The 24,843-nt window shown below is 44.7% G+C and overlaps 1 protein-coding gene across 2 annotated transcripts; it reads right to left on the bottom strand.

The window, feature by feature from the left end:
• Nucleotides 1–8,391: 8,391 nt before the first annotated feature.
• LOC139052941 (uncharacterized) lies at nt 8,392–20,998 on the bottom strand. 2 transcript variants are annotated; one of them, XM_070530089.1, is made up of 6 exons: nt 20,748–20,998; nt 16,815–16,866; nt 15,294–15,382; nt 14,162–14,257; nt 10,473–10,523; nt 8,392–8,655 (listed from the first exon to the last, which is right to left on the bottom strand). In XM_070530089.1, the coding sequence occupies exons 1-6, from the start codon at nt 20,811–20,813 to the stop codon at nt 8,599–8,601; spliced, it is 411 nt and encodes a 136-aa protein (XP_070386190.1). In that variant the 5' UTR covers nt 20,814–20,998; the 3' UTR covers nt 8,392–8,598. The 2 variants fall into 2 exon arrangements, with proteins under 2 accessions (XP_070386190.1, XP_070386191.1); XM_070530090.1 differs by lacking the exon at nt 20,748–20,998 and adding an exon at nt 19,210–19,391.
• Between the last annotated feature and the right edge of the window lie 3,845 nt (nt 20,999–24,843).

Raw genomic sequence — 24,843 nt, 5'->3', positions numbered from 1 at the left:
TCCCAAAAGGAAGTCCCATTCACACTGATGCTACGTTCCATTTACGCGCGCTTTATTGAGGATCTGTCGCGTTGGTGATGTGCAACCACCGGTCTACGTGCGATCGTACCTGCCAGTGAGAGGGTAGTAGGCTATGGAGGCGAAAGTAACAAAAAATAACGGGATATAGGGCTCTGCAGTATATATTCTAACTTATAATCTTTACTTTTTTCCGAAAAGTGTGAATTTGCTCTTTCTTCTGTCATGCAAAGATGAAGTTACGCCTCAACCTAAATTGCATTTTGATACATCTCGTTGCGTTATTTGTCAAATGAAGGTGTGCGAGCAAGTGCCGCTATTAACCTGTAACAACATTATTTGATATTACGGCCTGTCATCTCAAAACGTAGGCTCGCAAAAGGCTGGCACATGTGTGCGTATTTAGTCTTTCAAATATATTCGCCCACACAGTTATGAGACATTTCTACTATAGCTCATTGGGTACGGATGAGTTGTATATCTGCATAAATGCCCCAGCAATATGGGACACAGACATTCATTTGACCCTGAGGAATGTTGGCGACAGAGGTACAGTTGGCATTGTTTTTTTTTTCAAGAAAATAACATTTAAATTACGAATAATAGCAAGTTCGCCCTCGATGCGAAGCAGTGAAAGCAGTAAAGCTATGTTCACACTACGGTCGTAACGCGCGTAACAGCTCTTTCGGCGTATCGAACGTAACGGCGTAGAAAACGTTACGGCAGTTAAGCCGGCACCTTTGTTCACATTTACTGCTGCGTAAATAACGGCTTTTACAACAGGCCAATCAAATTTGGAGCTGCAGAATCGACGCCACCAGCGGTCCAATATGGCTCCTGTCAACATAAGAGCGCTGGCCGAAATCGAAGTAATTCACACTCAAAACAAACATTTAGTCATGTATTCAATCGCCCAAAGACGACGAAGGCGACGCAGAAGGGTTTGGGTGCGGCAAGTATTTCTCGACAGGGCCCTGGACGGCGATTTTCACAACCTTTTCGCCAAGCTCCGAGTTGGTGACGCGGCGATGTTTCATAACTTCATGCGCATGTCGCCCCAGCAGTTCCGCTTCCTTGAAAACCTAATGAGACCACTCATCGAAGTTCGGAGCACGCATCTGCGGCCATCGATTTCCTCGGCGGATAAACCATATGAACTGAAAACAGTTTCGCAAGGCGCACTGCACAAATTTTCACGAACACAGCCAACCTAATCGTGCGCACGGAATGGCGGAATGGCACTTCCCGCGCCCGGAGCTGTCTGCAGACGGGAGGACGGAAGTCTCGTCACCGGTTGTTGAAAACCGAAAGCTTATCGGTGATTGGCTGTGTCGCAACGGTCGTAATCTCACAGTCGTAAATGTTGCCGACCCTTTAACACTCTCACCCACGATTTTCCCGTGAATTGCGCACGTTGGTACCTTTACGTTCACAGTATGAACTAGACGCATACGCTTGTTGCGCTTCCGCTTACGCGTGTTACGAAAAATCGGCGCCTTAGGAACGTAGTCTGAACATAGCGTAAGAAGGTATAGCGTTGCGCTCAAGTTCCATCGGACATTATTTTATCATTGCGCGGGAATGATATTCCCACTTCCCAGCGGATAACGACGCCCTAGAAGCTATTAGGGGTCTCACAACGCTGCAGTCAAGAGGAACGCTACCAGTGTGGTTACCGGTGTCGCACCTCGATTGTGCACAAGGTGACTTCAACGGATGATCGTCGGCGTTGGTTAGCACCCAATTAAAGCAGGTTCAAGGTAGGGTACAGTACGTTGCTGCTATTTCTGAAAAATAAATGCCATGCAAATATGGCAAGCGGCAACTTATGCAGGGCGTGCCACATTAATTAAAGCGCACCGCAGGGTCCAGGAGACACTACGGAAGCGGTCGACTTTCAAATCAACACTTATGTGCCCGCCGCGTTAGCTTTGCGGCTATGGCATTGCCAGAGGCCGTGCATTTGATCCCAATCGCGGCAGCCGCATTTCTACCGGGTCGAATTGGAAAACGCACGCGCACTTAGATTTTGGAACTCGTTAAAGAACATCACGGTGTCAAAGTTAATCCGGAGTCCGCCACTACGGCTTGCCTCATAATCCGAGTGTGGTTTCAGCACGTACAGCCCCATAATGCAATTCAAGTTTAATACTTCTGCCACAATGCGACGCGCCATGTGACGAAATGAAAACGTTCAACCCTCTCAGAGGTTATAAAATATGGCGCACAACAATGCCTCAAGCAAACACCTCTTCCCTGTGTATTCTGTGTACTACGCAGACAGCAGTGGTGCTCGCAAGGTAACGTTTAACATGACTCAGCACTCTCGTGTTAGCCTAAACGTTGAAGAAATTTAAGCTTTAGTCTTCAACATCACCGCTAATTATCGTCAATCAAAGCATCCAGCACGGAAAGGTTCGCTTACATCGATTCTCACAGTGCGTGGGATCTGCCTAATTTTTTCACCCAAATCGCTTAACATGAAAAGAAAACTCTTCCACTGCCATAGTCTCAAAGTGAAATAGGGCCGGCTTAAAGCAACGATTCAGTGCCACTTCCTTTCTTTGTCATGCATCATCACTGGTCCGAGCAGCGCTACCTCCTCCCCCCCAACCCCTCGTTGTCGCCTGCCTTGACTTGTCTTGAGCGATGGGAGATGAAGGAATGTTCTGGAATGAAAGGAATCCTTCCATTACAGCAGCCAAGGATTCTATTCGGTGCAACAAAGAATGGCAATATGTAAGCGATCTCTTACCTAAAAACAAGGGAAAAACACGGTTAGAGCGTTAGAGCCCTATTCCCTGTTCCAGTCAATTTCAGCTTGACGTTTTCATGTGTTGTTCTTTTGGAGCAGCCTGATTCTATTGGCTGGGTGTCGTGCACGCAACCTCTGAGATGAGGTTCTCGGCGTCGGCGTAAATCGTGATATCTGCGGTGGCCTTCCGTTGAGCCGGCTCACGCGCGCTGCATACCGAGGCACCAAACGCAGATGGCGAAAAGTAGGTTAAAGCCACATTTAGTGCTTTATCGGGCTGCAGTGTGTCCTTCTACGCACCGCCCTTTTCTTGAAGTTTCATCCCCGCGCGACCGTGCATCTGCGACTGCGTCGCTCTTCTAGGCTTCATCGCAAATTCTGGTTTCTGCGTGTGCTTTCCTTCGAGCTTATACACGTGCTCAGCGAAGAGAGACCGAACCCGTATACTGCCACCGTGACACCTAAGCCGAAAGCGGGAGCAAGCGTCCCGCTTCGTTGTCTGCGGCACCGAGTGGCACCGCTGATTTGTAGGCTGCGGTTGAGACAAGAGTGCGGCCGGGCACGGCGTGCTCGTCGAACGTACATGTAACCAGTTGTCACTACGCCGACCCAGCGACAGTTGGCGGGTGCGCATTCCTATTTCGGAGCCGCTATTTTGCGCTGTGATGATTACGTGAGTTCCACTGCTATATTAGCGAGCCACTCCCCTTGTAGCCCACTGGCAGACATTGTGCGCATGATTAAAACTGAAGGCGCAGTCTAAACTTCATGGCCTCCCTTTGCAAACACGACACAGTTTTTTTCCTATTGATAACTTAATCATCGACATTTGTTTTGCATAGATGAGACAGCCGTTGGGTCCACCGTGACCTATAGCGTATTCATACGGCATCAGTGAGACGGACGCACTGCCGCCGCAAATAAATGCGACTCCAAAACGGGGATTCGTACCTGCCGCCCATCTCTGAGTCAATGGAGCGACAACTGGTTGCATATACAGTCGACAGGCGTCACATGATGGCCCGACCACTGCTCACTGACGAAGCTATTAGCGTGTACACCTTGAACGAAACGCATCTATGTGATTTGGACCAGCGGCCTGTCATTGGAAACAGTCTACGAACGGCTAGACCAAGTGATGATAGATGAACATGGAAAAGATAGTCTGGGTAGCGATCATAAACCTTTAGCCTTAACATTTGCGAGAGAAAGCGCAAGGTACGAGCCAATAGCATCTGAACTGCTAAAACATGAATGAAACGCAAATAACAGAGTTCGTACGAAACATCGAAAAGAAAATGGAGATGTACCCTGCAACAGCCTGGGAAGTGGTAGCAGAACTGGGAACAGCAGGAGATAAGACAAGCATGGTAAAGAAATTCTTGGATTCAAAAGCACAAATCACGTAGGATGTAGAACAACAAAATAAAGCAAGCCAAGAGAACTGCCGCAAAGATCCAATTTCGTGAAAAGGGCGAGAAAAGAGGATAGGGGAGGAGGGGGGGCATGCGAAGCATGCCCCCCCTCCTCCCCAATCCTCTCATCAGCATGCGAAGTTAAATGCGCGTTCGGAAACCATAAAATTGCTTCAACAGTTCCTCGAAAGCATGAGCACACCGTTAGTCCCAACTTCGAGCTGCCCTAGGGCAATTGTGCAGTGCGCTAAATTCACATTCGGTGGAAATTGGGGTAACAGTAGGCGTGATGATTCAAAAAAGCTTAACCTTCCTGGCTTAACAACGACAACAAACTTTTATTTCGGTTCACAGCACACACTGCAGACCGAGGAAAATTGGGCCAAAGATGTTTCGCAACACGTGACCAAATCCCAGCCTCCCTCGGTACTTCAAGCACATACGGTTGGAGCATACGATTTAAAAAATATTACATATAATGTTTCCAAAACCAACAAGTAGAATTCAAATGTGCTACATGTCGCACCTAATAATAACAACAAAAAAACAATATCGTGTGCAAAGCTAAAAAACATTTCGGCAATGCAAATCATTACGTTGCATGCGAACAATAATAATAGAAAAAAATGTAATTATGGATTTTTACATGCCAAAGCCACTCTCTCATTATGATGCGCGCCGTACTGATGGACTCCGGTAATTTGAACCACCTGGTGTTCTTTAACGTGTACCTAAATCTAAGTACATAGGAATAATAATAGTGGCAAAACATTCATTGTAGATATAGAAATCATAAGTTAACTGAAAAAGAAAACAAAGGTTACGATACTGATTTGCATCTCTTCTAATCACTGAAGATAATTACTGGCTACTCGTTTCCTGCCTATTTTATGCGTCACACGAGGCAAGATAGCTTGCCCCAGTGAACCAGCGAATTAAACAAGGAATTTTTTTAATATCTGGTGTAAATAAGGTCGCAAATATGTATAGGCAATGTTCAGAGCAATGTTCAATTTTTTTCCTTTCCTGTAATTTACGTATAAAAATGTTATAAAGTATGCTTAAAAAAACGGCGTCTAATTTAACCCGCCGTCCTAGAGTACATCTATATCTGCCACCGACACATTTTTTTTTTTTCCCGAAAAGGGAGGTACATTGTAGCAAAACGCGCATGCGAGGTTACATACGAATGCATGTATTACAGCCCTTTAGGCAAATTTTTTCGTCAACTCATTGCATGCGTTATGCGTAACTGCCTTGTTATCTGGTTTTACAGCGAAGCTGGCTGTGGCTAGCCTATTCGTCCATCCATCCGTCTGTCGCCTGTACGCTGAAAACTCCTCCGGCGCAACCCCATGCGCATGCGCAAAAGGAAAAAGAGAAAAAGGCGCGCTATTGGCCTCGCTAGTAGTGACGTTGTTGCGCTCCGTCGCAGCCGAACGCGCACTCAGCACTTTCTCTCTGGCTCCAAAGTGGATTGGCCACGCGTCGTACGTACTCCTGAGAAAGCAAAGCCAAGAGCAGGACCGGGAAGGAGCTCGTCTGCGCTATGCCGATGCTGCAGCCCGGGCACAAGAACAGGAGCAAAGTGTGAGACCGGGCTAGTTGCGATTCCAAGCTGATGTAACCAGCGCAAAAGTGGACACAGCGCGCTAGTAAGGCCACAAGGACAAGGGCTGACTTCCAACTGGCGTTTCTAACAAAAAAATGGATGCATATATGCATGCATGCAAAAGGCATGCAAATGTCGTTCACTCTTTGAAAGAACAGAAATACTAGGAAGAAATGCGCATGAAAACACAAGACCCATCATTGAGGCAGCGGCTATCACGGAATTCAACTGCGTTAGCAAACCGTCCATAGCGCTGTCTGTTAAAGAATTCGCTTACTTGGGGTCTGTACGCGGGAAGCCGCCTTAGGCCTTGACGTGGCCTTGGCGCACTCTTGTTGACTTGGGGTGACCATGTTTACTTGCACAATTGTATCTCATTCTGATCAATTGCGCGAGTTTATAAATGCATGCCTTTTTGTAATAAACACGAGTTGGAAGTCAGCACTTGTCCTCGTCGTCTTAGTAGTGTCTCGCGTCCACCCTTGCGCTGGTTACGTCTGCAAGAACAGGCTCGTGCAGCAGAGCGCAAGCAGCAACTGCGTACCGAGGATCCGGCTGCCTACGAAGCTGTCATTTAATAAACCGTCGGGATTAACCCAGTGATAAACACTGGGGCCGCATGTTACAGCTTCACTGGTTAACCATCTGTGCGGTGTCCGTCCGCGGTGATTTTTTTACATCTCCTTTTATTTCGGGGGTTAAAAATGGGATGTCATTTTTAAGGAAGAAAACCGGGGATAAATCGGGATTGTGTCGTTACGCAGCCAAATGGTCGGGATCTTCCTGGTAAATTTACCAGTGATTCTCCGACCCAATGGCTTCTTCTCGATCACGAACGCATATAAAGGAGCGAAATCGCTCTCGGACGCATGTAATAGCAAAGACAGTCTTTAGTGTGTCAAGAAACGAACTTAGCTATACAAATGCTGTTAGGCAGGCATTACGTGTATTAAAACAAAACTTGTAGGCAAAAGCAACAAATAGTAATATACGTATTAGGCCATTCCTTCTTTATTTGGTTCTCTGCTGCTTGGTTTAGAAAGAAAATAGCAGCGCACACAACCATGCTTCGCAAGATTTGATAGTTTTTTTTTCTTGTTTTACAAATTTCTGTTTACGCACATTTTTTTTATGAACTGCCATTGTCAGGTGGAAGCAAGCATCTTTATACTGTATATCAAAATGCAGGAAGACGCCTAAACAATCCATTTAGAGATCACCACCTGAAAGTTAACAATCTATTGAACTTCGCCGTCGTCCTCGGTTCAGCGCACACATGCAGTCACTCGCCACCACGCTGGTCCGTCTTGGAAACCGGCTGCTTTCGGAGCAGACAGTACTGGAACTGCGCTCTATGCAGGTGTCACTCCACAAGAGGTCGAGGCACTCTTGGCGTATCCACCATCGAGTGGCCTATTAGAGAAACTAAATCAGTTCTGAAACACGTTCCTAACCTCTAGTTTTTTTTTTTTTTCTCGCGTCTTTTCTTTATTTGTCCGCTATTCTTTCAGTCTTCTTTTTCCCTTGCCCCAGTGAAGAGCAGCACACCAGAAGCTCTTCTGGTGGACGTTCCTACCTTTCCCACCCCATCTCTTTCTCTCTCTCCCTCTCTCGGTGTCCATCCTAGATGTCTGTCAGGCCTTTCTTCCTTGTCTGTGCATGGTCATCCTGTTATACTGCTTCGTGACACGAGCTCTTTCAACAAGAATAATACTGCAACAACTAGTTCAATCTGCCACCCCTCTCTGAACGCAACATAATTGAGTAGACGTCCTGTCAGCGTCACAGCTACCGCTCGCGTTACAGAGCGCCGTCGTCGTAGCGTTCCGTTCCTAGGGCAACACAGCTGTTTACATGTACATGCGACGTGCGGGAAACTGGATGCGATGGGCCATTATCGTATTTATGTTAACGTAGCTTTTAAAAAACAGCTATAAGCTTTCCCACATTGAATGCTGCATGGCGGGAATGTATTAAATAGGCTGGTTTTCGGTTGGGTGTTCAGCATAAAGAAAGCGCGTATCATATTCGTATATCAGCATTATTATTAATATGAAATATCTTTACCCCTTGCTCACACAAGATGGACAACGTTCATTAGTTTTGCAATGTATGAATGTATTATCACCCTTTAAGAAAAAGTAATCTTCAATGAGAAATCGGTTTTAGGCCAACTTTGATAACTCTTATTCGTAGTGCGAAAATTGGGAATTATTGTGTTTTACTAGAAACAATAAGGACCGTGGTTTTACGACTGTTATCCGCTATGTGTCAGAATGCCCCTAAAAAAGTTTACGTTACACCGCGTTAATACTTCGAGGTAACATGGAGCTTGCTATGTGCAATGTGTGATGAAACATTAGTGTTTGTGGATTACACTGAAGTCTTGAAAATACTTATTGAACAAATGCTTTTTTTCTAGTTCAATTCGTTGTGTGACACGCATGGGGAGTTGTTGATGAACTAAACTAGTGACCTCGGTCATATTTAGGGGATATAGCGGAAAACTTTCGGGCTGTGACATTGTCTGTTGGCTTCATATATGAATGTGACCTATATATACGTATATATAATATATACATAAAGAGATATAGAGAGAGTACTTCTTTTATTTGCACATCTAGAATATGCCATCACAATAAATAATAAAGCACCGAAGCGGGATTCTAAGACACCTGAAAATGAAAAAAGTAAGTTGGAGGATATACAAGGGGCAGAGTTTAAGCTTGCGGTTATCATAGGCATCGTGATTCTCCAGAACGGTGCTCCAGCGTCTTCTCATTGCGCAGCTTTCTTTCTCAATTCTCCCGGACCAGTTTTCTATGGTAGAAGACTGCGCAGGATAGGAAATACGCCTGCAAATAGAAGCATGTGAAACTTTTTTTTTTCTTGCCTTAACTTATCGCGCGACAAGTGTTGCATCAAATTCCGCAAAAATGTTTTTTTTTTCTTCGAATACACACCCTCGTAAAAATGACACAAAAAAATTAGGCATTGGCTTTATGTTTTCTCGCGTTTCTATGGTCCTCACCACGAAAAAAAAAAATAAAGCCCTTCGTTTATCTCACTATCTCTTTCCAGTGCAGTTTATGCAACTGTGCGCGCCATGATAGTGCATCAAAGGCACAGTGCGGATTAAAATAATGATGATTAGAATGTGTCGCATACACCTCGAAACGCTTATGATCAGACTTTGCTGCAAATGGAAATAGCACGTGCGAAGTGTATTAGTGAAGGGAGTTGGAAGGCGTAAATATGGGGCTTCGGTCTCGGTGCCAGTATGTTCCTATGTAGCTGGTACGCATATCTCATTGTTTCTTTGCAATGTTTTGCCTAAGGTCCGTTTTATTCAAGTGGCTGCATAAGTGCATTACATGTATACTGGACCAGTAATAGCTGATGTTTTCACTTTGGATGCTTCTATAGAAATCTCACGCGGGGTGCCCATACTTCTCTTTAAGCTTGCCCTCCTGCACCAGAACGCTTTTGACGATCCGGAGGGTGCAAAATATATGGTTAAGCTGTGTTTCTGATGTTAATAAATAGTTGCCTCCGAAGGAGCTTATGGTCGTGTAATACGACTCATAATGGTGTAATTAAGCCTTGTGCACTGCAGATCCATCCTCGAAGCAAAATAGATAGACGAGCAAGTTGCAATGGTGTCGTTTCGTGCAATGCGAAACAATTGAGGGCTACGTAGACAAAAACACAACATAGCACGAATTCTTAACTCAACGTGGTGAAGCCAGGTACTTCCTAGTAAAAGAATGTAGGCATTGAAATATTGTACAACTTGCTATCTAGCGTCGCACTGCTGCATGTGTGGCGTTATGCCTTTGTTTAACAAAACTGAGGTAGTTGGACACAAAGAAGAAAGTAGTCACTCGATAAACGCAAGCACTATACAAATGTGATGCGCATGCGTTGTTCAAGTATCAATCCTGATTAAAAGCATGTGCTCACCTGTTTGCTCTGTTCATTTTCTGTCTGTGTTAAGTGCTTCTTCAAACATTTTACAAACCTTAATACGAGTTCATCTTCAGTTGCTTTGTTGAAAAAAAAAAGGCTATATACACTGTTTATTTGAAATCAAGCCTTGAGTGAAGAAAAACAGGTGCCGTTGTGCTTCTGTCTGCGTAGCACTGTTTTCTCGCCCGGCCTTAAAATGATAATTTCATCATTATATTTCCTTCTAACTAAACAGTTAGAAGGAAACAATTTTGAGTAGGTAACCAACATTATAAAGAAGTCCTCACAGTAGTTTATGCTACGTCATCAAGCCACTTAAGATAAAGAGGACACTTACTTGAAGGACACTTCTTGTCATCAAGAAAAATTCGCTTTATACTACAGATAATATTACTAAAAAATCGGCGATAGTTTCCTTGAAATTCTGAATCCCATAGCTCGGCAAATAACTGTCAAAGTAAAAACGAATTTGTTCGGGTGAGAGTTTGCATGTTCCTGATTGTAGTAGAAAGATAAATTGTCCTGTATGCCACCATTTCTACCCACGCTTGCATAGACTAAGAAAATGACGCACTTCCATAAGTGAAGTTTCCTTCTCGAGGAGCATTTTCGGGTTTCTTAAGCGCTCGGACTGCATTTGTGTGGACACGCAATATTACTTTCGATATATTTGAGCTTGCTAAACGCATTCAGGTTTACTCACTTCCACAATTGCAAAGGCAAACATCAACGTTGCGGTAACAGGGTCCATCATCTGAAAAACAATAATTTTTTTTGCTTTCATTTCCGTCTTATCTTAGCCAAAAAGTTTATACACCGCCAAAATCAGACCATCCGAAATGATACTGCTTGGTTCTTTTATTTATATTATCCCAATACTGTAAGTTGTGCCAAACGTTTACACGAGCGGCAAGGAACGCTGTAAAAGAACGTGCATTGTAGCATTTACTATGCGATACACGAACGTGCTGTAATACTTACGAGAAAAGCAGTGTCAGCTGTTGCTCAAAAGAGTCAGAGGACTATTTTGAGCAGCAGCTGAAACTGCTGTTCGGGACAGAAACGATAACTGAGAAGCATCAACTCATGCAATGTACGGCCAGGCAGCGTTTGCTCAAGATTCGGTACCGGTTCCCGTCAATACATGACCGATGATGAGTCAGACTCGTCGGTAAGAACCCGTGAATTTTCCACAACAGACGACGACAAAGAAACACTTCACCCAATTATTTTGTCATACCTTTCGCCCTAAGGTGCAAAACCAACTTGTTCGTAAGCCCATCTTGATACCTAAGCACTTATTTTCTCGATTTGCGGTAGCCCATCAGCGAGGAAAGTAAAATTGCTAGGGAAATAATAGGGCGTACCTCAAAAACCGATCGGTGAAAATCAAAAGCCGGCCACGGCGGCGTCTCTTGTAGACGCTGCACAATTTCTGAGAAAGCTTTAGCTCGCTACTCCAATCTAAAAACATAGAAATTGAGAAATAGTTTTTCTCGGTGACCACAGCGTCAAACTTGGTGAGCTTTGTCGCATTTAAATGGAGAAGTTAAAATATAGTTGCTGTTGGTAGCGAAACTTTTGTGTCGCATATGTTCGGAAAACGAAACTCTAGCTCAGCAATCAAGAAAGATATCACGATTTTGTCAATTGCACCTAAAAGCACACCTAAAGCAGACGAAATTCATATATCATACATAACTTTAAAAAATGCCACTAATTTGTGGTTAGAACTCTTGCCAAATCCTTCTAAACAACGTAACAATTTCACGAAAAATGTAAACCAACACACCAAATTTGTCCGCTTTGGATGTCCTCGTCGATGCAGTTTACAGGACTACAATATCTATCCCAGGAAGCACAGTTGCGAATTTCTAAGCTTCGTGTTGATATTTCATTCAAGCGAACCAATTTTTGAAAATTCCCTTTAAAACATCTAGAAGTAATTCGAAATTCCGCTTCAACATTAACCAGAATTTAAAATGAACTTTTGAATGCAATGAATTTAATTTAAATCGGCGCAGTGGTTATCTCAGAAAAGCGTATCTGCCTTTAACATGTATTTGAATAGGCGACACGGGGGTTAGCTAAAGCTGCCGCGAACTACTTCCGAGAATTATCCTAGCCCGTTGACTCCGAAGCTCTAAAAAAAGAAACAGACACATGTGGCTGCCTTTGGGGAAGCCTCTGAAAAGCCCCGAGTCAATCATCGCTGGGTTTGCCTCGTCGCGACTAAACGCTCTCAGGATGACAACCCATACCCAGCCGACGAACGGCTGCTCTTTATAGAAGCCATTCATAATGCCGGTGGGACAAGCTTTGTAGTGAAGTTAGGCGATCAGAGATGGCGTTTATTTCTTTTATTTGTGTTTTATTTACTTCATCACTACGTAACAGCGGGAAGTTTGAAAAGTTTAAGGTCAATACGCCACGCGGTGGCACTCCCGGGAACTAAACCCTGATGCCCGGAAAAGCTCAATACGGATGACAGAAATAGCGGCTGTTGCTACGCATATGCAAATAGAGTGCTGTTATCACAGCAAGACATATTGTGTCGTGGTATTATTCTGCATAGGGGCTGGCAACGAGATTGACACGTCACTCGTCTGCTGATGTGCCCATAACGTTTTTTCATGCACGTCTCGCATGGCGGTAAGCAGCAGGTTACACAAGAAAGCTATGGCTGACTTTCACAGTCGTTTTCAATAGTTGATGCCACAATGTCTTGTTCTTCATTCTACCCGTGTAATGCGACTTGTAATCCAAGCAACGACCTCGAGAACAGCCGGGCACCGCAATAACCTATCAACCCCAGTTGCCGTTGGTGATGGTTTAGTGCCCCGTACCTATGCATGCTAAACATGCCGAAAAAAAAAGCACGTGGTCCAGTTATCGCGGCGCGGCTTTGTAACATCGCACACTGCGATTAAATAACAATTATTTCTTATAAGGCTACTGTATCAGATGATATCGCTACGGCATGCACGACACGAGTCGATCATTACAAGTGATCTTCGTGTTGCTCTCTCCCGATCCAGGCATGAACATAAAGCCTTGCGCAATAAACATGACGGCATTCTTCCCGTTGCGCTCGGACTGTCAGGGTGGCCCAACGGCGCCAAGCGATACAGCTACGAGCTCTTTAGCAAGTGGTGGATTGCAACCACCCATAGAAATAGAGCACTGCAATTATGGACTTCATCATGTCATTTTTCAAAGTCCTAAAATTATAACTGAAGGGTAGATTATGAGGAGATCTGAAAAAAACTGAATTTCTTGGGGAAAAAAGGACTACTGAATGAAGAAAATTCCAGTGCGGAACAATATAGCTAGATATATCCCAGTTTCTTGGCAGCATATATGCCCAAGGTAAGCCACGGATAGCTGGCACATTACTTTTTCTGCATGCTGATTGTATAGTCCGGAATATTTTTTTTTGCGTTTCCGCTTATATGCCCGTCTGGTAAATGCCCGTGATTCTTCCTTTGTTTCTCTTTCTTTGTTTCCTTTCCTTCGTATTTTTCGTGCGGAGTGCTTGAGCGTTTGAGCAATAACTAAAGCGCTGAGTCGACCACTATTTCCGGCTGGTCGCGCGCGGAGGGATGCGCAAACCGACATCATGTTAAGAACGTGAAACCAAGGGTTTACGCAAGCGACATCCTTCATCAGGCGTGAGACATTTCACAGGCACACTACACGTGGCAGTTATACCTATACAATTCGAGTAAAGTGTACCTTGCTCTATAGAGCGTAGCATCTGTCAGCATACGAGAGTCAGCATTCGCTGACCAGGACATCTACCAGGTTCTTATTTATAAAATTGTCTTCTGCCGTAGTTCACGTGACATAGTTGAGTTACCACTGTTAACAATGTACTATCAGTATACCGTCCGGTGCGCCAAATCCTATGTATGAGCTCGTTCCTCTCTACAGGAGCGATATCTTGCAGCAGTTGCCACCTGACCCACCCTCCACGGCGTTACGACCATTGAAGTCGGGCCACCAAGCTCTCTGATTGCGTTAAAGTTCGATAGCAAAGGAAAACGTTCGACGTGTCCGCAAAAGCGTGCCTACATTTTGTATTACCCGTGTCATCCTCCCACTACAGAGAGCTGGCACTAAACCAGTGTTGTAAACTGCTGCGAGCTTCCTAGTAAAAAATTTCATATTTGACATGTGACGGCCAACAGCTCAGACAAGAAAACTGGATAGAATTAACATTACCCGCAAAGCACAACCTTTTGTTGTGTGTTTTTCTTTCTGTCCGTTTCTGGTTTCTGTTTTTTTGTTTTTTTTTTTGCGCTGTCTACCATCTCAAGCCATGTTGAATGACTAATGCAGCATCGCACCTTCTCGCAATTTTATATTTGATATTGTTTCGTTAGCACTCACCTTGCTGTTTACGGCTGCCCAGACCGCCGCTCCGACGAGCCACAGTGTAAAGGGCACCATGGCTAAAATCCACGGAATCATCAGTGCGGATATTTTCTGCGTGCAACAAGACTACGTCAGCAGCAGCATTTTCGAAAGGCTATACAGGCTTGACTCTCCTTTCGCCTTAGAATGTGCTACTCTGAAGCAAAATAACATTGGCAAGCTTTCTTGTCTATGAGCTTCAGCGAGGCGCACACACCTGTTAGCATCCCTGTAATATGGTCAAAGAAATTATAGAAAAAATTACAGTTTTTTAGCCACTTGTTTTTGACCACACTACGTTAAATTCCCTGCTAAGCACTCCTCCTAAAGGAGTTTCAGCGAAGACATAATTTTATTATGTATACTTTGTCCCATTTTTACCAGGAAACATTGCTAGGAAAGCACCACAGAATTTAGCTATATATAACCCCCCGAAGCTTCCCGCATACGTAGTGACACTTCCTTTCTCAAAAATATACATGCGCGTCAGGCTAATTCATAGAATAGCTTCCTACCTACCGATCTTCATGCACACGGTAAAGCAAAATAACCTTGACCAGAAATGAGATGTCACACAAAAGGTAATGTCCCTTTCCAACTTTAATTCTATATTTACTTCTATATTTTCTCTCACAGTGACATCACCGCATCAGAATTGCTGGCATCGGCTGACAAATAGAACTTAAACAGAATCCCGCTGATATTGACGTATATATCTAACACCCGTGATTGCCCATACTTCTTAACGATATAAGAAAAGTTTACACCCTTTGGAGTGTATATTTGCCACACAACAATAATTGTCATCTGTCTTGCCCGCATTTCCTTTCTCGAAAACGCTGCGCTCATTACTTTCCTGTCTAGAATGCTCTGTCATGCTGATAACGGGCATGCCCTTCGTCACTTGGAAGTACCGGGCTCGCAGCGTTAAAGAAAGCAAATGCGGGCAAGTTACATGACGATTATACGGCAAATATACACCCCAAAGGGTGTAAACTTTTCTTAGAGAGTACAAGCAAAGGCCAAAAATAAATAACAAATGCTTTTCTTCTATGATAGAAGTAAAACTCGAAATATCTAGGAACGGTACTGAAACGGAAAAACTTACGTCACCAACTCCTTTGACAAACAATAACGAAGCGATGAGCAACAGCGCTGCCATGCAAATCCACGTCAAGTGGAAATCTGAAAATGCGGCTAAAAGAAAAAACAAAAATTCCCAAAATGGTGATATGAATAGCTTCCGTATATATTAACACTGCTTTGAGGCGTGCGTCTTCTACGTTGAAAGGCAGTTACACGGCATAAAAATGACAACCATTCCTCTCTGGAAAGATGGACTGGCAGCGAAAGCTGACGACAGTCAAGGATCTCAAACGAAAAGCAAAGTACTTTCTCTGCCATTCCATTTTCACAGAGTGGAATGATTGCCCGGGCTCGCGATTGTCGTTTCGTTCAGCATCGCGGGAATGTTCTTCGTCGGTGGTCGTTTCGCGCCGGCGCCGTTTGCACTCTCGTTGCTGTTTCCTCCGGCGCTCCTCGTCCCCAAGTTGTTGTTCGGGTGCACGAACTATACGTGTCCGCCCCATCGATAACGCAGCTCTTTTTAGCGCCGATACCTATCCTGCTTATGTATTGGGACAACATTGACGTCACGCTATTGTTCACGGCGATCGTTCTAATCTGTTCCGCATTTTGACACCTGCGCCGCCGCACTGCACCCGTACGTGATCACACACAAAGCAGACAATGAAACCCATTGTGTATGAGTTTGTTAGAAATCGCTAAGTCCGTTTCTGTTGCCGCACGCCGAACAAACTACGGAAGGCGAGACATATACAGCTTTCGCTGTCAAATCGTGCTTTGAACTTCGTTGGCGTTTTTTGAACTTGTAGCAAACTTGCGAAATGCCGCATATTCAACTAAAGCAATTATCAATTGTTCATGCGAGCGCGAAGAACCGCTCCTGAAATGACGGCACTGTCTTGGGAATCAATGGTGTTTTGCAGTTCAAGATTCAGGATTCGCCATATCACAAATGCAAAGTTGTATTAAAATTTCCCTTTGATACTCGCATTGCGACGTTGGGTAAATTCACATATTATCGTATTGTTAAGGAAGAACGACATTACGATATGCATAATGTGAACGGGAAGACTGCACATGGGTTAAACCCAGACAGGCCCGGTAAAGCAAAATTAAAATACTAGTGTCATGGATAAATAACTGGTCATTCAACCCTATCAATAAACTTTTGGCTAAAGAAAGCAACTCATTTATCAGTAAGAACGTCAGAAATAAACCCTGAGTTGCTTTCTGACATATATTTTTAGTGTCCGGAATGCGGAACTGGGGACCTAAACAGGCAACGTTGCAGCTACCAATACGTTTTCACAATTTCTTTTTTCGCTTTTTCCGCGTGTTTTCAAGTGCACGAAAAGTCTACAAGAACTGCCAGAATGAATACCTCGTTGCGGTGAAAATAAGGCTCAGTTTTTAACGGTTGAGAAAACGGGGCCGGTCATTCGTGAACTACGGCACGCCACATTGCGATGATCCGCGAATTACTATTCAAGTATCACAACTATGTCAGGGCTGTGTGCTACATTAATATTTGATGCATGCTTACCAGAGTGGGCATACGATGCGGATCCTGCCAGGATAATGAAAATACTTTGTACCTGTACAAAGGAAAGGAACGAAAATTGGCGCCGTCCTTAAGTATCCTTACCACGCGACTTACGTTACATCATTTTTCTCTAAGATAATACTATCGTCTCTACTACTATTAGTCGCACATCCGGTGAAAACTCATTGTGGGGCAAATATAACAACTTTAACATTCACCTAATGTCATCAGCACAAAGTGGCACAGAAAGTAAGATAATACACAGGTCGCCGCTTCACAACATTGCCATGGGTTGTGGTGATAACGTTGGAACAAGCGGCTTAACATATTCCTATGGGTGGGCAGCGCAACCCGTACGCAGAACGAGAGGAAGTACACAACACGAGCGCAGACTAACAACTGGTTTATTATTTCAAGCAACGGACTATAATATACAGAAAATGTAAACACGTGTAAAGTGACGTTTACAAGGGTGTTAGCCTATCTTGCCATTCAGCCGCGTTAATAAAAAACTTCAAGAAGGTACACGTTCAACCTAAGAAAGTCAATGATCAAGCAAAGAAAGTGTTGCTAGAATTGAACCTTGAGCGTCTATCTGGTGCAGTGAAAAAAAGTCAGGGGTTGAACCTTGAGGTGTTCTTTACGATAAAAACGCATAAACCCGACCAACCTTTACGCACAATTGTGTCGGAAAGAAACACATGGCAACACGTAGTTCCTGGTTCAGAAGAACTTAACAGGGCTCCAGGTAAAAGACCCATTCAACGTAAAAAACTCAGAAGATGTCATTAGGTTTTTACGAAAAGAGGTGTATCCAGCATGCACAGCGTTCAGCATCGACGTCACAGATTTATACTATTCGCTTCCTAGCAATAAGCTGATCAAGACAATCAAAGATTGCATTATGGAAAACGATGAGTTAAAGTTAAGAAAGGATAGTGGCGTCCCGGTTGAGGCTTTTCTCGAACTCTTGGTTTTCTATTTAAATTCCACGTTCGTTATCTGGCATGATCAAATATTGATTCAGAAGCGGGGGGTCTGCATCGGCTCTCAGGTCACACCCATTCTTAGCGAGATCTTTCTCGGCACTGTTGATCGGGCACTCGAGAGCGTCTTGGCAGGAACTTTGATCAAGTGCTTCAGGTTTGTTGACGACTACCTGGTAGTTATCCGCTCCCAAAACAGTTCCAAATTGGAGACATTCTCGCCGCTTTTGATAAAGAAGGAATGGGTCTCAGATTTACTCATGAACTGCCCAGCAATAAAGAAATTCAATTTTTGGATTTGCAGTTAAGATTAACAGCGTAACATATTTGTTGGCATTATAACCCCAGAACTAGCAAACCAATTCTAAACTACGCCTCGGCACACTCAAAACTTGTGAAAAGAGGAATTGCTATGACGTGTTTGGGTTCCGCACTTAGAAAGTCATGCCACCACCTCGCCAATCGGAGCTTTTCGCAACAACTCAATCGTCTAGAGAAGGCCGGTTTTCCTAAATCCATTCTTGTGTGAATATGTGAAGGGCTAGTGAAGAAAAATAAAGAAAGGGGAAGCACCCCAAAGACAGATCGAAAAAGTTAAAAAGTACGCAGTCATCCCTTACGTACATCAGATGGGGCATGGGTTAAAAAAGACAGCCATGAAATATGGTGTTCAAGTAATCTTTTCAGCAAAGAACTCCTTAAACAAGATTTGCAATCTTGTCAATAGACCTAAACAGGCGTCCAAATCTACATGCCGGGTCAAACACTCGGGGCAGCTTGTGGCATGCCCGGTGGGAGTGGTCTACGTCATTCCACTTTCGTGCGGCAAAATGTGCTTTGGGTAGACGGGACGCTGCCTTAACAACCTAAAGGCACGTTCACACCGAAGGCGGAGCGGGCAAGCGGACAAGCGGATCTGGCAAAGCGGCCGCGGATTTTCCGCTTTGCGGAAAATACTCGGCCCTTTGGCCGGATCGCGCCCGGACCGATTTTTCCGCGCGGACAAGTTGGCCGCTTTGGCCACAGCCAATCAGAGCCCGACACTGAGGAAGCGCTGGTGAACGAATGTAAACAAATGTGTTTCTCTGGGCTTTTCGCTTATGTTCTTGAAAAGCGTAAGAACGGCAAGTTGGTTGAGATTCATAGTAAGGTTTGTTACAGCGCAACACAAGACAAGGACAAAAGAAGGTGTAAAACGACGACACGGCGCCGTGTCGTCGCTTTATACTTTTTTTGTCCTTGTCTTGTGTTGTCGCTTTTCAATATTTGTAACAGCGCTACACAAGGGGCGAGTAAAATGCCAACGATCTCGTCTTCTTCGTCTGAGCTCATCATTTTGCAGAACTAGATAGCGGACGGGAGCGCGCCAACCCACGACGAAAAAAAATATCGAAAGTGCGCGTACAAACCCAAAGTGCCGCGAGATGACGGCACGTCCCTGACATTGCCAAAGAAATTGCGAGATGGCCCGCCTTCCGTGCGACGCGGTACGCCAGGCAAGCGTGTCCGGTCTGAACAGGCGTACGCGCTCACCGCCTCGCCGCGTTCAAAATCCGCTTGGCCGCTTAGACGCTCCGCTTTCGGTGTGAATGCGCCTTGTGTGACCAGGAATGAAACCTGTTCTAACCTGGCCGCGCATTGTAGAGTTTGCTCATGCGAACCCATGCTTGAACAAACGGAAATACTGTATAAAAAATATGCATCAAATTAACCGCGAGATTGTAGAGGCCTACTTCATGCATGTGGACTCAGGCGCATGCGTCAGCCAGACTTCCATCACTCTGCAGGATAAAGAAACTGATTTTTTGAATGGCAAGACAGGCTAACACCCTTGTAAACGTCACTTTACACGTGTTCACATTTTCTGTATATTATAGTTATATTATAGTCCTTTGCTTGGAATAATAAACCAGTTGTTAGTCTGCGCTCGTGTTGTGTACTTCTCGTCCTTCGTCCGGGTTGCGCTGCCCACCCATAGGAACATGTTCAATCACCAACTCGCCCAGCTTGCCCTCTTAAACCGGCTTAAGCCCGGCAAACGAGGACGGCAATTGTGCAACCTGTAATGCCTCTTTCGGTGTATCTGGTTTGTCATCACACATCTCAAAGTACACAGTCTCGAGGAAGCACAAGCGAAAGGCGCAATACACATTTTCTTACGATCTGTCAGATTTCTACAAACACTCAACTCTGTTCGCAATCGCGTAGGTTTCCCCTTGTCCATGGAGCATCAAGTAACACATCTGGCTCCGCAGTATTGGGCCGCCAGGATCACACGAAGTTATTTCTTGTCGCCCAACTGGCGGCAATATCGAGATTGTGGAGAAGCTGCCCACCGTTTCTTCAACGGCCAAGCTGGCGCGTTATGATTAGCCGTGTACTGATGATCCCAAAAGAAGACAGCGCGGCCTCCGAGAGCTTAGCCTCGAGTGTTCGGGCGGCAGCGTTCCGAAGCTTCCGAAAATGACAGCGAATAGCCTCCTTCGTGAGTTGAGACAATGTCGGTACTATCACTTTTGGGAGGCTTGATAACATTCGCAGCTCCCGCTCTCAGAACGCCGGAAGCAACCCTAAGCACTCAATTGAATTCCAACAGCAGCGCAGGCACGACACCGTATGATTTGTAAATCATTCAAATGATATATAACGATGGTAAGGCGAGTATTCTACAAGCTGCGCGTTTCGGGAAGATATATATGGGAGGGCAGAAGGCGCTCTCAAAGCATAATATCAGCACTCTGCAAACAGCGGAACTTTTTTTCGTTTGCATGCAACGTCGAAACTAGGTGCTATTTTTAAACGTTCAAATTAAGTGCAATGATGTGACATCGGTTCAAGGACAAAAGAAAATATCCCACCTCTTAAACGCGTAAGCAGTAAAAACGCAAGAAAACATGCGGTTTCGGAACAGCAACAAGAAAAAAAATTAAATGAAGCATTTGCTCACCACCGAGATCATACCGATGAAGATGTTGCCAGTCCTGAGCTCAAAATAACCCAAAAATTTCTTCATGGCTCCCGTATGTCTGTACCTTGTCTGGTTCGTCTTGTTCCTCTCCGATGGTACACGTCCCGATCCGTTTGTAATTAACGTAATTAGCTCTCGACGCGCCTTAAACGCCGCCAGCCATCCGAGGTGCTACCAGCCAGACACCAACACGTGCTTCGCGGCCGGCTCGACATCCCGGAAATGACGTCGCCAGTGCGGACGAGCTTATCAGCCGCTGGCGCACGTGTGACGCTTCCGGTTGCGCAGAAGAGGCAGCAGGAAATAAAAAAAGACAAGCCTAGGAGAAATGAATTTGTAGGTTGGTTGAAATCGTACGCGCGAAATGCCCGGTAGTCGCTAAAAGGTATTTTGTTGTTCTTGGTGTTGCTCTGGTCACATTATTCGTACTTTGATACTGACAGATTCACCGTATGCTTAAATTGCACACACATTGGCGATGGCTGGTGCCGGGAATGGGACGCAGTCTTTCCAATGTGACAACTGGTGATAAACGTCTTCCTGCAGTCGACAGGAAGACATTAATCTAAACCACGCGTGGCTAGCGGCAGGACACATCACAAGTGCGTTAATTCAGTCATAACTAGCCGCCCATGTCTCATACACTTATACATCACCTTACATTATTAACATTAAAACAGCCCATGTAACTGCGCCACCTAGCTGCAGGAAACATCATATCGGCGCCGTTCGCAAATATCGCCAAGAGGTTAGTTAGCGCCGCACATACATTTTTGGCGCCAAACACTTCAGTATAGTAATTAGGCCTGAAAATTTGCAGCCGAAAACTTGAATACTTGCTGACTTCCGTTCGAATGCAGAAATGTACCACGCAGGCAAAAGCTGCGGAGTGAAACGGGAATCCAGATGGCGCAAGAAATAAGCTTGTTTGCATTCCTTATATTTTAAACCATGGTTAGCACTCGGAGAAGTAAGCTCTACGCATATTTTCTAGATGTAATGGCGCTATTCAGCAATGGCGTGAATATTAATTGTTACTGTCGATAATTAGTGATATACCAATTAAGGCAGCTATATATACTTCTCCATAATATTCTACAATTCAGAGAAACAAACCGCGCCTGTAAGTTAAGCAAGAACCTCCTTAAGGCAGAAGGCCTGAGTCAACAAAGCGTTTTTTTCTCACATACGGCATGATGTAAACAAAACGTCACTTTATTATTTAAGCCACTGCGAAATGGAGCGATAATTTTGCACTCCTTGCCAATCTTCTGCAAGCGCCAAGGTAAAGTAACAATTTAGATGCCAATTTAATGCAACTGCCATAGTGCATTCTTCTCGCACACCTGCACCTGCCTGACCATTCGAAATAGGCGCTTGAAAGCTCGCTCTACGGCTCTTAAGGCCTTAAGGGCTGTGTGCACGCTCTTAAGGGCTCTTGAGTTGTGCCACCGTCTTTGAAATTAGCAATGGTATTTACACTGGCTAACCTCCCTCCCGTTTTGTATCTCTCTTGCAAACCACTTTTATCTCAGAGGCCAATCTTTTTGAGTGACATTGTTGTACACAGACTGTACGTTAGAGTGGAATATGTCCACTGCAACAGACGCTTCGCATCCGATCACACGCGTTGAACCTTAGCGGCAGACAACAGAAGTTTCCACAAATGATAACGTCAGAAATGCTTATCATCTTTCGTCCTCTCTCTCCCACGCACTCTTTCTCATTTACGCCACCCCGTTCTCCTTCCTTCACTCCTATCATTCTCGGCTTTTAGAGTTCTCTATTCACCGTGTTCCCACCGCTTTGTCAGCATCTATAGACACTGAGAAGGTCTCAGTGTTCGAAGGAGGACGTCATGAGGATAAAGCTGGGGCGTGCTCTGAAGTAGAAGTTAAATCAAGGAACCAGGCGTTCATATGCATGCGGGACAGTGACTCTGCTTTCCGAAGCCTTTCCACGCCAAGCATTCTTTGTCTCGTTCCACGCTTTCTTGGGCGGGTATGTTGCTTCCTCGTGTATTTTCAGGCCTGTTCAACAAAACGAAATGCATGGCCGACGCCGCGATCGAACCTCTGACTTCTAGCGCAGCAGGCCGACGATCTAACCAATAGGTCAAGATCTTTTTTCTTTCTCTCTCCTATTGATTGCACCAAAATCTCACGCACACTTCACGCATACGGCTGTCATGCAGTACTCCTTCTAAGTAGTTCCTTGCAGCTCTGCGGAAGCTGCAGAGCTCTTTAGTCAACAGAAAAGCCCAATGTCCCTCAAGTATAGTGTTCATCCGGATCGTCTGCTTAGTGTCTGCTTACCATCGTGCCGAAACATGCTCCACGGTTTGTGCACAGACGCAGCAAAAGTTCTGGCGTTGTAACCATAAACTGAGTTTTCTTAATTGCGACAGCGGGCCCTCGCTTCATTTATACGCTTTCTCATCAATTCCTTGAAGCTTCCTTAGCCAGCAGTAAGTTTTAAAGCACTTATAAATGTTCAGCCCCGCAGCATCGTCTGTTGGCCGTCTATTTTGCTTTTTCTTGCCACCATCACGTATCCTACTAAAGACGAGTAGTAAACTATTGATGCGTTGAACAACTAGGCATTTATAGCGTTTCAGATCGTCAACGCATTTCCAGAGCTAATTTTGTGAAGCTATTTGCTAATTGTAAATAATGAAACATTTTCTGTTCGGCGCCATCTTCTGCAGTCCTCGCAGCGCGAAAAGAAAAAAGCACCTCATCCCAATATTAACGACAAAATATACGTAATGCGTGGTGCCCCGCGTGAGATGAGGCTAAGGTATTTATTTATTTATTTATTTATTTATTTATTTATTTATTTATTTATTTATTTATTTATTTATTTATTTATTTATAGAATACTTTCATACACCAAAGGCACTACTGAAATGAGTGGGGGAAAATGTCAAGACGTGCAGCTAACAACAATAATACTACACGGCATCTTGTAAAGCGATCTTGAGCCCGTGGTGACCAGTTATGCTTGCGATTGTGGAGGGAAGGTTGTTCCATGCGACACCTGTTCAAGGGACAAAAGAGTCATTACACAATTTTGTTGGAAAAGATGGTAGACCCACCTTGAAGCGATGATCGGTCCGTGAAGATATATAATGAGGTGGATGAAAGGCGACCTCCTTCAAATCATTGTTATAATACATTGTGTGAAAAAGATTGAGGCCAAAAGATGACTTTCGGCGCAATGAAAGGACAGGCTAGCTTAGGGCTTTCTTCAAAGACCACAGATTCAACAGAGGACAATACCCACCTCCACACAACACGCTCTCACGCGAAGTCGCCGTAGCATGGCGACAATTAAAAGCAAGACATACCCCCATTTAAGCAGACTACGTACAGCCATTACACCCTACACTATACTCATACAAATATCCCCTTTGTAACGACTACGCCTCCCTATATCACACCCCATTACCGTGCCCCAAAGTAAAGGCAGCCCCGCAAATACCCAACCCGACACACGAGCATCGGGAGGCCGTGCTGATTTGTTCGGACCCTCGTGAACAGCCAAAACTGGTGCGGCGGGCCCGGGAGACAGCAAGAGCAGCAGGAGCCCTGGACTGATGGCGCCTCCTCGCACAAGCAGAAAGACACCTGCTTTCGTTTTTTTATTTTTTTTTTAATATAAGTTTTTCCTCCTGCTCCTCCTCATAGACGTGGCACTGGAATGGCGTGGATAATTCGATAATATCAAACGTGCTGCGCAAGTCTGATTGGCTTCAAGAGTTTGATTGAGAATGGTCTTAGTAGGATCCCATATGACGCACGCGTACTCTAATTTTGTAAAGGGTTAACTTCTGGGGCGATGGGACACACAAAAAATTTTCGACAGAGATAACCAAGCATGCGATTCGCGTTGTTAGTTTTATATTCGGCAGGCGTGTTCCACGAAAGATTAGACGAAATGTGAACCCGAAAGTATTTATAACTGTCAATAGATGGTAATGGAACAATGCTTAGGGAGTGTGTCCGACGACCCCCCGCGAGCATGGCCACCGCTCCTGACATGAACTCTCTGCTTTGCCAGATAAAGGAGTTCG

Source organism: Dermacentor albipictus, unplaced genomic scaffold, assembly GCF_038994185.2.
Source record: "Dermacentor albipictus isolate Rhodes 1998 colony unplaced genomic scaffold, USDA_Dalb.pri_finalv2 scaffold_44, whole genome shotgun sequence".
NCBI lineage: Eukaryota > Metazoa > Arthropoda > Arachnida > Ixodida > Ixodidae > Dermacentor > Dermacentor albipictus.
The sequence above is the reverse complement of the archived record's forward strand: the minus strand, read 5'-3'. Positions and strand labels throughout refer to the sequence as shown.

What these genes read in the sequence shown, in the direction of transcription:
- LOC139052941 (XM_070530089.1), bottom strand. Translation starts at nt 20,813, where the DNA reads ATGAAGAAATTTTTGGGTTATTTTGAGCTCAGGACTGGCAACATCTTC. An exon ending in GGGCAGCCGTAAACAGCAAG is followed by an intron (nt 10,524 to 14,161) that starts GTGAGTGCTAAC and finishes ATTGTTTTTCAG; the next exon opens with ATGATGGACCCTGTTACCGC. An exon ending in TTGCCTTTGCAATTGTGGAA is followed by an intron (nt 8,656 to 10,472) that starts GTGAGTAAACCT and finishes TTCTATTTGCAG; the next exon opens with GCGTATTTCCTATCCTGCGC.